Raw genomic sequence first — 13,559 nt, 5'->3', positions numbered from 1 at the left:
GGGGCAGAGACCTGTCCCAGGAAGCTCCACTGGAGCTGCACAGGAGGGAGCAGGATTCTGAGTGCATCCAGTCTTACTGATGTGGAAACTGAGAACCAAGGAAGGAATGAGATTCCCAAAGTCACAATGCTGGTGATTGACCAGAATAAAGTTCATCCCACAGGACTGGGCTGCCTCCAGGTGGTCCTAGTGACACAGGGGCTGTTGCCAAGATCTTCATCTGGAAGTGGTGCTGGCTAGGGACAAAGTATCAACTTCATGGGGTGGGGCGATCATTCACGCATGAGCAATTCCACTGTACATGCTGGATGAAGAGAAAGAAGTCATTTAAATTGTGCAAAAAATGACCCCTAGGGGGTTCCTTCCATGCATCTGTTCCCCATGCTCCTAGCTTGAGCACCTGGCTTCCAGGATAGGCTTCCCATGCTGAAAGTTGTATGTTTTCCTGCATTCCCCAGCAACAGGCAACAACACCTCTTCATAACACACGTTGCCATGTCCCCGCTCCGAAGGGTCAGCTGGTAATGGGGTCCTGTGCAAGGCCTCTCCTAGGTGCTAATGTGGCCTCGCCTTCCTGAGGCAATTTGGACTAGGATTTGCACCTACAGAGTGACTACAGACTAGCTTGTGCTTATGAGGCAGCATGAAGATATTTTTGGAGGGGCGGGAAGGGATGAACCTCAAGAAGGTAATGAGGGACCGCTTGTGGCAAAAGACCACCTCAAGGCCCTCGCTCCTCTCCAAGCCCTGGGGGCAGGTGCTCTGGTAGGCGAAGCCAGATGCTCCCAACCAGGTTTGACCCCTGCCTGGGCAGGGCTGTCAGATGGACTTCCGCTGGGCCCGGGGCCTGTCTGCCCTGCTGCTGCGCACGGCCACAGGGCTCGATGGGGGCGAGAAGCCCAGATTGTCGCGGGCGCACCTCTCCAGCTGCCGGATGCTGCGGGAGAGCCAGGTGGAGCCCCCGGGGCCGGCGGCTTGGCCCGGCCGGGTGCGGTCGCGGCTCTCGGGCGCCCCCCGGCGGAGCGGGCCGGCACGGCGGGCAGCGCGCTGGGGCGCATCCGCGCTGCCTGCGAGGAAGCGCAGGACCACGAGGTTGAGAAAGGCGCCGATGACGGTGAGCCCCAGCAGGATGTAGAGGAAGCTGAAGGCTACGTAAGGCGGCTTCCTCTGCAGCGCCTCGTCGCTCTGCAGCGCCACAAAGTCCCCGAAGCCGATGGTGGTGAGGGTGATGAAGCAGTAGTAGTAGGCGTGGAAGAAGGACCAGCCCTCGAAGTGCGCGAAGGTGGCGGCCCCGAGCGCCAGGGTAGCGGCGCACACCAGCAGCCCGGCCACCACCATGTTCTCGGTGGACACGTGCGGCCGTCGCAGGCCCAGGGAGCGCTTGACCCCCAGCAGGAGGCACCGCACCAGCGCGTTCAGCCGCTCACCCAGGCTCTGGAAGGTGACCAGCGTCAGGGGGATGCCCAGGAGCGCGTAGAACATGCAGAAGACTTTGCCCGAGTCCGTGCCTGGAGCCGCATGGCCATACCCTGCGCGGGGAGAGCGGAGGGAGGGTGGTGAGTGCCCGCTGCGTCTACCATAGCCTGCTCCTGGGTGTCCCCTCCAACCCAGAGCCCGCGGAGCATCTTCAGACGCCGGACTTAAGTGGACCATTCCCCGGCTTTAAGACCTTGAGTGGTTATTCATAATCTCCCCAGACTAAACAACCCGATGTCCCTCCCATAGGGAACAGAACCTGTGGTACATCCCAACAATAAAGTCTTTGTGGCGGTGAAAGGAACAACCTGCTGTTACTGGGGCAACAAAAGGCTAGGTGCCACATCGTTCCACTGAAATGACATTCTGGAATTGGCACAGCTATGGGGACAGTGAACAGATCTGTGGTTACCAGTGGCTGAAGCTGGAGGAGGGGTTAATTAAGTGCAGAACTGCATGAAGCAGTTGCAGGCTGAGGGAAATGTGCTGATTTCCTAATTTCCCACTTCTGAGAAATGCTGTTTTACTACGGGTAAGTGTGCCTTGAAACCACACCAAACCAGGCAAAGGCTTCTATGGCTGCTAGTGTTCACCAGGTAAAGGCCCAGCCTCCCATGGCATCCAGCTCCTTCCTGATCTGGCGACTCTACCTCTCTCCTGCCTCACCCGTGGTCTGGCAGCCCACTCTCTGGCTCCGCCATTGCTTCCCCTCCAGCAGGACCCACCTCCACGTGCTGCTTCTCATGGTTTCTCCCTGCCTGGACGGCCTCTTCTCTCCACCAGCCCACTCCTCCCTTTCCCGATCCCACCTCTGCCTCTGCCATTGACCATCCCTCACTAAACACTCCTTGACCAGATCCTGTTTGGATCTTGTGTAGGGTTTCTTCACTGGGCCCCTCATTCTTGTAGGGGATCTGGACATGGGAGGACTTGAGTCTTGGATCAGGATGCCCTTGATGCCAAATGAGTGGGTGTGTCACTCTTTCCAGAGAGAGAAGCAATAGTTTTCAAGGGTCCATCAACCGGGAGAAGTAAGGTTCATCTCTCCAATAGAATATGCCTCTTCCAATAGATCAGCCCCTCCTGCCAAAGTGTAAAACACACACACCTTCTGATCTGTGTGGTTTTACAGTTAGGAAGTTAGCCCTCACACATGTGCAAAACGACATATGCCCTGGGTTGTCATATAGCGTTGTCAGTCAGAGCAAAAATAACAACCTAAGTGCCCATCAGTAGGGGCCTGGCTGCATACATCATGGTGCGCTCCAAACAATGGAGTGCCGCACAGTAGTATTTCTCAGCCCAGAGTGGTTTTTCCCTTGAAGGGACATTTGGCGATATCTAGAGACATTTTTGTCATGACTGGGGTCAGGGGTGGGGTGTCTGTGTGTTGCTGACTCTCCAGGGTAGAGGCCACAGGTACTAACATCTTGCAATGCACAGGACCCCCCCACAACAGAACTACCCAGGCCAAGATGTCAGTAGTTCACAGACTGAGAAACCCTGCTATCTGCAATGAAAAAGATGACACAACTCTTTAGGGACTGTCATTAAGACATCACCAAAATATATTAAGTGAAAAAGCCAAGAGACAAAATTGTGTATGATAGAATGTCTCTATGACAGTGTTGTTTAAAGGAATATCGGCAGAGAATATAGATTGAAGAATACGCAAGAAAGTGGTGACTCTGTTCCAGAGGGAGAAAGTGATGGGTTAAGGGACAGGGCAGCAGGGAGCTTTCCTTTTCATTCTACGCCTTTTCGTACCCTGTGCAGTGCGCGCTGTGGGCGTGTAGACCATTCACACCATCAGCACAACATACACATATATCTAAAGAACCACGGCTGCCTTCTGCTGTGTTACTGCATGGCCCTCACAATTTGGCTCTGTCCCTTTAAGGGGGATTCTGTCCATCATCAGACTTGAGCTCCTTGAGGGCAGGAACCATGGCTGTCACTTCTCTATGTCCCCCATGACCAGTGCCCGGCTCAAAGACAAGACTGTGGTATGTGCTCCATGAATTTATTGACTGAAATCTAGTATTAAGGGGAGACAGCAGGGCCTCTTTAGGAATAAAAGACCAGGAAATGCTGTTTCCCCCTGCTCCGGGCTATGCCAGACTTGGGCAGAGAATGAAACAAATCATGATAAACATACTGGTACTCTACATGGCTTATCTTCTTTAGCTTTCCTGGTGACCATATGAGATGACATTACTATCCCCATTTTACAGATAAGGAAACCAGGCTCAGAGGAAGGAACTGTCCAAAGGTCCCAGGACCTGAGCTGTAAGTCACTATCCCCAGGGCTTCTTAATGCCTTTCTTCTATCCAAACAGAGCTCAGGTTCCTGGGCTCTGGTGCCTGGCTCTCTGCAAGGCTGGCTTAAGCAGACCAGACCAGCGAACAGGTGTTGGCGCCCCCACGTGGTCAAAAAAGGCAAACTCCTATTTCCACTCAGTTACTCTTTCCCAGGACTCCACATGCATGTTAGAGGGATACAGGCAGGAGGGATGCCAAACCCATCTGGGGAAGCCTCCGAAGAATGTAGGGAAAATCAGAAGAGGTGGGTGGGGTGACATCCACAATGACACATGGACAGGAAAGGTCTCAGGCTGAACCCAGATAAGCAGTAGTGCCCATGTAGACAGGAGGGGACTAAGGGGCTGAATGGGAGCTGGGCTCATAGTTGACAAGTAATGAATTATTATTACTAATGAACAGTGCCTCCTTAGCCTCAGGCACGTGCCAAGTATTTTACACACTTGACCTCACTTAAACCAGACAGCCACCCAGTGAGTGAGGTAGGACAATTGCATTTTGCCTGTGACGAAACCCGGGCTCAGAGAGGTACAATCAATTGCCCGAGTAGGTGGGTGTCAGTGGAAAGGAACACAAAACTCCACGTAATTGTACAAGTTGTGCTCTGAACTGCATGGCTAAGCCCACATCTCCCATTTGCTTGCAAGAGCAGTACAGAGAAACTCTCTCCAAGGCTGGGGCCTCCAAGACTACTGCTCCCAGCCCAAGGAGGTGCCTGCATATCCTGAGCTGAGCCTGCGGAGTGGCCGGCACCAAACTTGAAGCCTTGCAGCACCTGCTTCTCTCCTTTGCCATTTCCCCAGGCTTAGGCTCAGTAGGTACCAGTCAGACAGTAGTCATGGCAACAGCTGGTGGCCCAGATGCTTCAAAGAACTGCTCCGATCCCTTAGGGTGAGATCCAAAGTTTGTGGTAATTAGTCACCCTTTAACAAATATTTATTGAGCATCTATTATGTGCTACGCACTGGGCCATACAGCAGTGACTAAGACAGAGGAGGTCTCTGTTTTCATGGAGTAACAGAATAATTATTAGAATGCAGGACACCCCCCCCCCTTTTTTTTTTCCTGGTGGTGCTTTCTGTGTCAGGCCCTGTGCTAAAACTTTCTGCTTCTATTATCTCCTTGATAACAATCTCCCCATAAAACCGGAGTAGGGCTAATCAATAAAAATGTGGCTCGGAGATCTTAAGCAACTCGTCTAAGGTCACACGGCTGGTGTGATGCAACGGGCAAGGAAGCAACTCTGGACAATTGGTCCCCCAGCCCTGGGCGCAGCCTCTCAACAAACGCTGACGCCTCAGGTCCTGCCTTGGTGGACTGACAGCTCTCCTCGGCAGGAGGCAAGAGAGGCTCGGCGAGCCTAAAGGACCCGTCCAAAGTCACTCTGCTGGACGGAGGTGGCAAGAAAACCCAGAGGCGCCGGGGGCTGGGACCGAGCGCCCAGGCGCGGAGGGGTGGTGCCCGGCGGCTCACCGATGGTGGTGATGACGGTGATGGCGAAGTAGAAGGAGCCGGCGAACCTCCACTGGCGGCCGGCGCGGTGCGGCTCGGCCTGCCGCGCCAGGCGCTCCAGCTCGCGGTAGTCCTCGGCGGAGAAGCCGTACTTCCTCCGGAACTCGCCGCGCTTCTGGGCCAGCAGCCGCCGGCGGCCGCTCTCCGCCTCGGACTCGAGCGCGTCGAAGACGGCGGCGCCCGCCAGCAGGTAGCACAGGACGCAGAGCAGGAGCGCCGCGGTGCGCACGCTGGCCGTCCACATGGCGCCCGCCCCGCGCCCCGACGACCGCCGCGCGGGGTCCAGACGACAGCAGGGGCGGGGAGCGCCCGCCCTCCAGCCGCGCTCCCGCCCGCCGCGTCGCCTCCTGCACCTGCCCGCGCCGGGCGTCTGAAAACCCGACCGCCCAGCAGAGGCCCAGCCCAGGTCTGCAGAAGTCTCCGCCGCTAACTCACACCGCGATCTTGGGCAAGCCATCCACGCCTGCTTTCCTCCCGCCAGTCCACCTTCCGGCAGGTATTTACCTCGCACCTACTGGTGCAAACAAAATTTCCCGTGGAAATAAAGCTGTAAGCAGGGTTGGCTAACAAACCGACACCACGATCACTTAGACTGTGTGATGAAGAGGAAAGCAGTGCCTGGGGGACATGTTCCTGGGTCAGGAATGTCCCCCAGGTGTGACTGCAGGGAGAATCCAGGAAGCCAGTGCAAGTTTCTGCTTCAAAACAGAAGGGGGCGGGCTTGGCAGCCAAGAGCAGCAGGGAAGCCCGTGTGGCTGGAACCAAGAGAATTGGGGTGCAGGTTGGGGTGGGAGACAGAAGGGAGACAGGAAATGTCAACAGGGTCTTATGTGGGTCTGTTCTTCAGTAGGACGGAAATCCACGGAAAGGCTGCAAGAAGCAGCACGTACACACAATGATCTGATCCACATTTAAAAAAAAGAGCATTGGGCTGCCTTGCGGAAGGGGGCCGGTGGCAGAGTGAGGCTGCTGGGGAGGTCGTGTACTCCAAATGGGTTCTTAAGGCAGCCTGGCTTTGCACACTGCATTGGAAATGCAGAGAATTGGATGGATCTGGAATACCTTAAGCAAGTAGAGCGAGGCTCACAGCCAGCCACATTGCCCGCTCTTCCTGGTGTCTGGGAGTGTCCACATGACCAAGCTGCAGACAGTAGACAATGGACTATGGGCAGAAGGGATGCATGCCACTCCCAAGTGTGGCCCCTCAAGATCTGTCCCCACAGTACTCCCCTCTTTCCCCACCTGCAGGCTGAATGCAGAACACTAAAGAGACATCACAAGGTCATCTACCATCAGGAACATCCATTTTGAACCTCTGCTCCATTGTATGAGCCCCTGAGATTTGGGGCTGTTACTCTGATACCTGGAGCAATAGGACTTGCTGATGAGTTACACAGAGGGGAAACCAGAGGACTCAAGGTGGCCGCTGGTCTTTGGCCTGAGCAACCCAGTGTTAGAGGCGCTTTCCACTGACCCCACTCCTCTAGGATCCCACTCCAGTCCCCCAGTACGAAGTGACACTGTTTTCAGAGTCCTGGTGAACCTGCCTGGGGACTCCAGGCAGAGCACTGGGCAGCCTCCCCTGCAGCCATCGGAAGCTCCCAGCCTCCCCAGGTCTCTGCTTGCAGTCTTAGTATGCACCACCTGTCCCCAAGCTGGCTTCAGCCTCTCCCCGCAACTCTTGGCCTTGTTTGCTGCAGCCACCTAATTTTACCAGGTGGTGGTGGAGAAGAGATGAAGAATTCTGTTTCCAGAAGTAGGGTCAAGGCTAAGGCTGGGGAGCCCCCTCTGAACTGGACATCTTCATAGACATCACCATGGAACCCTCACTTTAGGGTCCAGGAAACACAGGTGCTGGGTAGAATTTCCAAGTGCTCACTGCCAGGTCATAGCTGAGGCAGGACTTGAACTTGGGGCTGTCTCCTGAGGTCACGACACTAGTCTGGACTGATGCTGCTGGCATCTCCCTCCCTGCCCCCTCAGCTCTGTGGACCTTGTTGTCCTCACCTGGAGAGGGGCTAGGGAGCCTGGGCCACCACACTCCCCCTCCTCTGCAAGGGTCCTGTGACACACAGCTAGAGGTGCTCTGTCTAATGCACCTGCTGTGCGTGGGTATTATTAGGGCCAAGGGAGGAACTGTCTGCCTTCCAGGCAGGTGACTCTGCCCTATGCTTGGCATTTTTGGTTCAGCAGCTCTATTTTAAGGCAGAGGAGGTTAGAGTTTGTGTATGTGTGTTTCTCAGCTTGGGAAATTGTCAGCTGAACAGCCACCAAAAACAGCAACGCCAGCCCCCACCTTCAGGTCTCTTGCTTCTGCCTTCTTCCTGGCTTTGGGGATCAGGGGACCAAGTGATTTTCCTCTGTCATGTCATGCTAGTGTCACAACCGTGACCCCTCAGGAAGGCCTTGGAGTTTCTTCTTCCAGAGCTCCAAGGTTGTCAGTTTTGAGAACAACAAAAAAGTAATTCCAGTCCCCAGGTGAGCCCCAGGCACCCTTCAGTCACTTCATATCTGAGTCTAGCACCTTCTGAAAGCTTTGTGAGTCAGCCAGACCTTGCCATTCCCATGTCAGGGAGAGGAAGTGGAGGCCCAGAATGAGCGATGGACACATCTAAGGCTACCCACGATGGGGCAGTGGTTAAGAAGGGTGAGCGAGGCCTACATTCCATCTTGGTCAAGTGAATGTACCTCTCTGAACCTTGGTTTCGTATCCTGGGACCCTGGGAATGGCTGCCTAACAGAATTCCTGTGGGCATTGAACAGAAATGTGTGAACATGCACCAGCATGGAGTAGCACTGGTTCATGTCAGCAGCCCTCCACCCAACTCATTCTTCTTTCCCCTTTCCAAACTACTTATTCTGCAGGCTGACTGAGATCTTAAGAGATTGACTTTTATACTTAAACTATAGTTCAGTGATTTTCCAGAAGACCAGAGATTCTGGCCATTTTCCCTGACAAGATCGCTTTCTTCTTAGAATGGATTATTCTAACCTCAGGGGACATCAGGTACTAGCTACTTGGAGATGGCAGCTATGGCCTTTCTGCAGCCTGGTTATTATTTAGGCATCTGGACTGCAAGAACTCAAAAGCTGATTCTTACTAATTAAAGAATTTTGTTGGTAGGATTTTAGGGTCTCCCAGAATGTTCTGGGCACTGGAAGATAAAACCTATGGTTTGGAGACCTGGAGAGATGGAACCTTAAGTATTGCCAAGGAAATATCAGTGTGTTTCCAGTCTAGAGCAACACTGTTCCCAGGAAGATGAGCGTGTGTTTTGAGGGGCAAATGACAAGTGTGTGAACATGCCCCCATCCCTGACTGCTTGAGTCCTAATGCCATGTTCATGATCATTACTTGAGGCCATTGTGAGACATCTCATCAGCCTCCTGAGGACCAATGTCTTTGGCTTAATGGAGATAGTAAGACCTCTACTAATAATTAACAAACTATTACTTTACCAATAGTTACTAATTTAAAAATTGAAGAGAGAAGAGTCTCTCTCTCTCAGACAGAGGTCTGCTAGACCATTTTTCTCTACTTTCATGTGTATTTGAGAATTTTCACAGTAAATTTTTTTAAAAGGTCCTTTTTTTCTGTCCATCCTACACCCCCCCCCCCTTTTTTTTTTCTGCTGTTTTTCTGGTCTGAGCCAGACTGGTCCTGGGAGGATGAAAGTGAATTCTGTAATCCGCAGCACCCCTCCACTTAATCCTCATGGCAATGCTGCAGTCCCACCCTACAGAGGAGGAAACCTGGGCTCAGAAGGTTGCAGTAATTTGCTCACAGTCTTGTGACCTAGGAGCAGGGAGCCCAGGAGGGGTGGCTGTCTGCTGGGCTCTTGCTCCCAACAGCAGCCTTCCTCTGCCAGCAAGGAGCTGGGCTTGGAGCTAACTCAGGTGGCCCTTGCTGCCATACAGTAACTGGAGCTCAGCCACTGTGCACAGGAGCCTGTCCTTCCCCCTGCCCAGGCCAGCCCCTCCTGTCCCCAGCAACTTCATGTATTGGAATCAAGAGGTAGCAGAAACAGAGGAAACAGGGCTCTCAATGTGAAGCAAAGACCTCAGAGTCTGAGGCCAGAAAAACTAAAAGCAGAGTAGCACAGAGTCTTGCTGTCCCCTACCTTAGCCTCTGGCCGTATGTGGCCATTTACAGTTAAGTTCATTAAAATTATGCTGTGCTTAAAAACTCTGTTCTTTTATTGCACTCAATGTGCATCAGATTTGGCTACTACATTGGACAGGACGATACAGGACACCTACCTCATCATGGAGTTCCACTGCACTGTGCTGGCATGGCGTAGAGGGAAAGCTTGCAGGCTGTGCCACCAGACTGGCTGGTTTTCAATGTGAGCTTCACCCTGCTGTTATCCTGGGCCTCAGTTTATTCACCTAGAAGATGGGGATAATAATCTGAGAAACCCATGTATCTGGCTCAATTGGGGCCAGTGGTTAATCAAGGAAGCAGGGAATTCTTTTAAATGATGTCACCTTGAATATTTTATTCATTCAAAAACATAAACATACACTCACTTTCTAATCTAATCTTAGGTCTGCTATTGCACATTGTTCTCTTTAAATAAATTACATCCAGAATCTGTCTTCTGATTTCTTTTCTTTTTTTTTTTTTGGCGGTGCTGGGGATTAAACCCAGGGCCTTGTGCTTGCAACTGAGCTATCTCCCCAGCCCTGTCTTCTGATTTCTAATTTTGGTTTATTTAAAGTAAAGCGAGGACCTGGAGACACTTGTGTAGCAACTTAATGGCGAAATCCCCCTAGATTCTTATGTTTTGTGTGTTTTTTAAACAGCTCTTTTGTGGTTGTTTCTTCCACACCTAATTTAACAGTATTTCTTTGTAGCAACTTATCCTTATAGAGTGTTCATAAAAATAAATCTCTTCCTTTTGCACTTGTATTTCACCGGCTTAAGGGATATTGAATTCAATGATCTCACAAAAACAAGTGCAGCTGGTGCAAACTGGTTTGGGAACAAACCCAGCAGGCTCTTGGCAAGCATGCCACTCTGTGGCAGACACCCAAAGGGGACAAGTGGCCTGCTAGCCTTTAGCATTCAGGAGGCCTGTGGCAGGAGCGTTGCAACCAGACAGAGCACTGGTTAGTCTGGCGAGCAGGTTAACCAGGTTGGTAAGGAGCATCTTTGTCATGCTAACTCTGGAAGAGATTCTGTAATGTGGGAGTGGCCCTGGAAGACACTTGCCCAGCCAAACACCCCAATGCCAAGTCTCTCTCACATCCACGTACGGCAGTGGCACCAGCCTGCACTGACCGAACGGAGCAAGAACGGGAGTGTCCGTTCAGGCAGGGTCTTTAGGAAGCAGGTGAGCGTCTCCGTCCCTGTCTGCAGTGTAGACGCAGCGGCCCCTGAACCCTGGGGAATGGTGGAGTCACACAGGTAAGTCACCTGATGATCCTGTGAAGGAAGGTGCTGTCCAACCAGACATGCCTGCCTTGTTTGTTACAGCAGCTAGAATTAGTCTATTTAATACACTTACTGTGTAGGGCTGTTGTGGAGATTAACTTAGATGACAATGTATAGCAGACTCTTAAATGGGACTCTTCTTTTTAATTTTTAATTAATTAATTAATTAATTTATTATTTATTTTTAGGTGCTAGGGATTGAACCCAGGGCCTTGTGCTTACAAGGCAAGCACTCTACCGACTGAGCTATCTCCCCAGCCCCTAATTTTTAAATTGTTTTCATACACATATATAGGGTAATACTGTCTGTCTCATTCTGCCGTCCTTCCCATCCTCACTGCCCCACACTCCCCTCACTCCCCTCTGCTAATCCCAAATCCCTTCAATCTCTCCTACCTCCCTCCGACCACTATGGATCAATGGAATTCCTATCTCTCAGATTTCCAGCTAAAGCCACAGGATGGACACCGGGTGCTAAATACTATACTTCAGGAAGCCACAAGACTCAGTGGGGGGACTTTCTTAGGAAGCTTACACTGGCTTTCCTTGCCCTAGCCCAGCCCCCTCAGCCTACACAAGCAAAGGACTAGGAACAGAGAGGTGAAAGGCAAGTTTCTGGAGCCGAACAACCTGGGTTTGAATCCTGTACCCACAACTTACTAGCCGTGTGACCTTGGGAAAGTTGCCTCACTTCTCTTGACTTCAGTATGTCATCATTCTTAATGGCCTCTACCTCTACCTTGCCTTACAAGGTGCACATAGGTTACTTAACTGTTTATTAAATTAAATTGCATCAAGATGAAAGGTCAAGTGAGCAATTTAGGGGAAGTGTTAAATATAATATAACTGGACATTCAAACTGGACAGAGAGGCGTGAAAGAGAGATGTGACTGAATGTGTTGGAAGAAAATGACTGAAGAAACCGAATTCATTTATGTATGTCCTTCACCAATTTGGATTATTCAATACACCATTTACAAACAGGAAATATTTAGATCAGTGTGGGCACATTGGAACCTCAATACCTGTTAACTTTTCTTATTAGTCAAGCTTGTGCCAGGTCAGGAATCAAGTCCTAAGTTCTAAGTGATAATAAGAATGGAATGTTTCTGTGGTGATAGAGAGCAATGATTCTCATACTTTGGGGTTTTCTTAAAACAACCAAGCTTCATAAAATATTTACCAACCTAAGCAACACTGCCAGCTCCATTTGCAACATAAGAACAGTGAGGAAAAAATCTACAAGTACTCTTTACAATCCCCCCCATTTCATAGAAGAACAGATTTCATAACACCTCATGTTGGGAGGGACATAATCTGAGACAGAGTAAAGAATTGTTCTTCAGATGGGATTCATTAACCTGATGGGATTTCACTGTGTTGCCCTTGTTTTTAGTACTAATGCACTGGCCAGTGTTTGTAGACTCCAGGTATAAACTGCCATAAAGTTTAGAAGCATTTGGAGTTATTATCCCCTTTAATCTTTTTTATGGTTTGGATCTGGACTGTTCCCCAAAAGCTCATGTGCTGAAAGCATGGTCCCCAATGTAGCAAGGTTCAGAGGCAGGTTTTTAGGCAAGGACTACATCATGAGGGTCCTGACCCCATCAGTGGATTAATCCATTGGGAGCTGGATGGACTCCTGGAGGTGGGAACTAATTGGAGGAAGATGGCTACTGGGTACGTACCTTGAAAGAACTTATCTTCTCTCTGGCCTCTCTCCATTGCTTTCTCCTTTCTCTCTCTGCCCCTTCCCCTGCTGCCATGAGCTGAGAAGTTTTCCTCTGCCACACCCTTCCGCCATGATGTTTTGCCTTATTATAGGCTAAGAGAGATGGAGTACGCTGATGGCGGACTGAATCCTCTGAAACCGTGAGCCAAAATAAATCTCTCCTCCTCTAAGCTGATCTTTTCAGGCTTTGTGGTCACAGCAATGAAACGTTGGCAACACAATCCTTGTGACAATCCTACAAGACTGGAACTGTGTTAGTCTACACAGGCTTCTATAACAAAAATACCTTACTGGTATTTTTACTTACTGGGTAATTCATGGCCAACAGAAATTTATTACTCACAGTTCTGAAGACTGAGAAGTCCACAGTGAAGTCACCAGTGGATTCAGTGTCTGATAAGGACCTGTTCCTCATGAATGGCACCTTCTATGTGCCCTTATGTGACAGAAGGCTCCCTCAGGCCTCTTTACAAGAGCACTAAATCCCATTCACGAGGGCACCACCCAGATCACCTCTCAAAGACTCCACCTCTTCATAACATCACCTCAGGGTTGTTCCAACATGCGTTCTGGGGAGCGAGCACACACATTCAGGTCACAGCAGGGATCATAGAGAATACTGAAGTTCAGGGTCACACAGCTGGGACTTGGGCCTACTCTCAGAGTCTCCATGTTCTTGAAAACAAAATTAGTCTTTTTCCCTCAATTGAACATGTGTTAGAGGATCTGTTCCGAGTAGTCACTCAGGAACCCGGCTCTTTTTTGTGGCCCTGCCATGCCCAAAGCTGAGATTCCTCCCCTGAGGACAACAGACCTCAATACTTTCTGTGGATGGAATTCAGAGATTCGTGAACCTGAAAGGGAAAATGAGGGCATCTTCACTTCCACTATCTCTGACATTTAACAGTTCCCTCAATTATGAATGTAGACAACAAAGTAGTATTAGCGGTACCCATTTGTTGCCAATAGAAATCACAGATCTTTTCATATCACGTTGAAGTGGTTGCAGATATCTCAAAAATACTGTTTCTACTATCACCACTTTGAAACCATGGTAATCAGAGTAGACTTTGCTGTATA

The 13,559-nt window shown here is 50.7% G+C and overlaps 1 protein-coding gene across 1 annotated transcript; it reads right to left on the bottom strand.

Moving 5' to 3' along the window:
• Positions 1–21: 21 nt before the first annotated feature.
• On the bottom strand, positions 22–5,588 carry KCNK15 (potassium two pore domain channel subfamily K member 15). Its single transcript, XM_079129641.1, has 2 exons — positions 5,272–5,588; positions 22–1,529 (listed from the first exon to the last, which is right to left on the bottom strand). Exons 1-2 carry the CDS (start codon positions 5,552–5,554, stop codon positions 820–822), a joined length of 993 nt encoding a protein of 330 aa, XP_078985767.1. The 5' UTR covers positions 5,555–5,588; the 3' UTR covers positions 22–819.
• Between the last annotated feature and the right edge of the window lie 7,971 nt (positions 5,589–13,559).

This window comes from Sciurus vulgaris (assembly GCF_902686455.1).
Source record: "Sciurus vulgaris genome assembly, chromosome: 2".
NCBI classification, from domain to species: Eukaryota; Metazoa; Chordata; class Mammalia; order Rodentia; family Sciuridae; genus Sciurus; species Sciurus vulgaris.
Note: the sequence above shows the minus strand (reverse complement) of the source record. Positions and strands in the feature narration are given on the sequence as shown.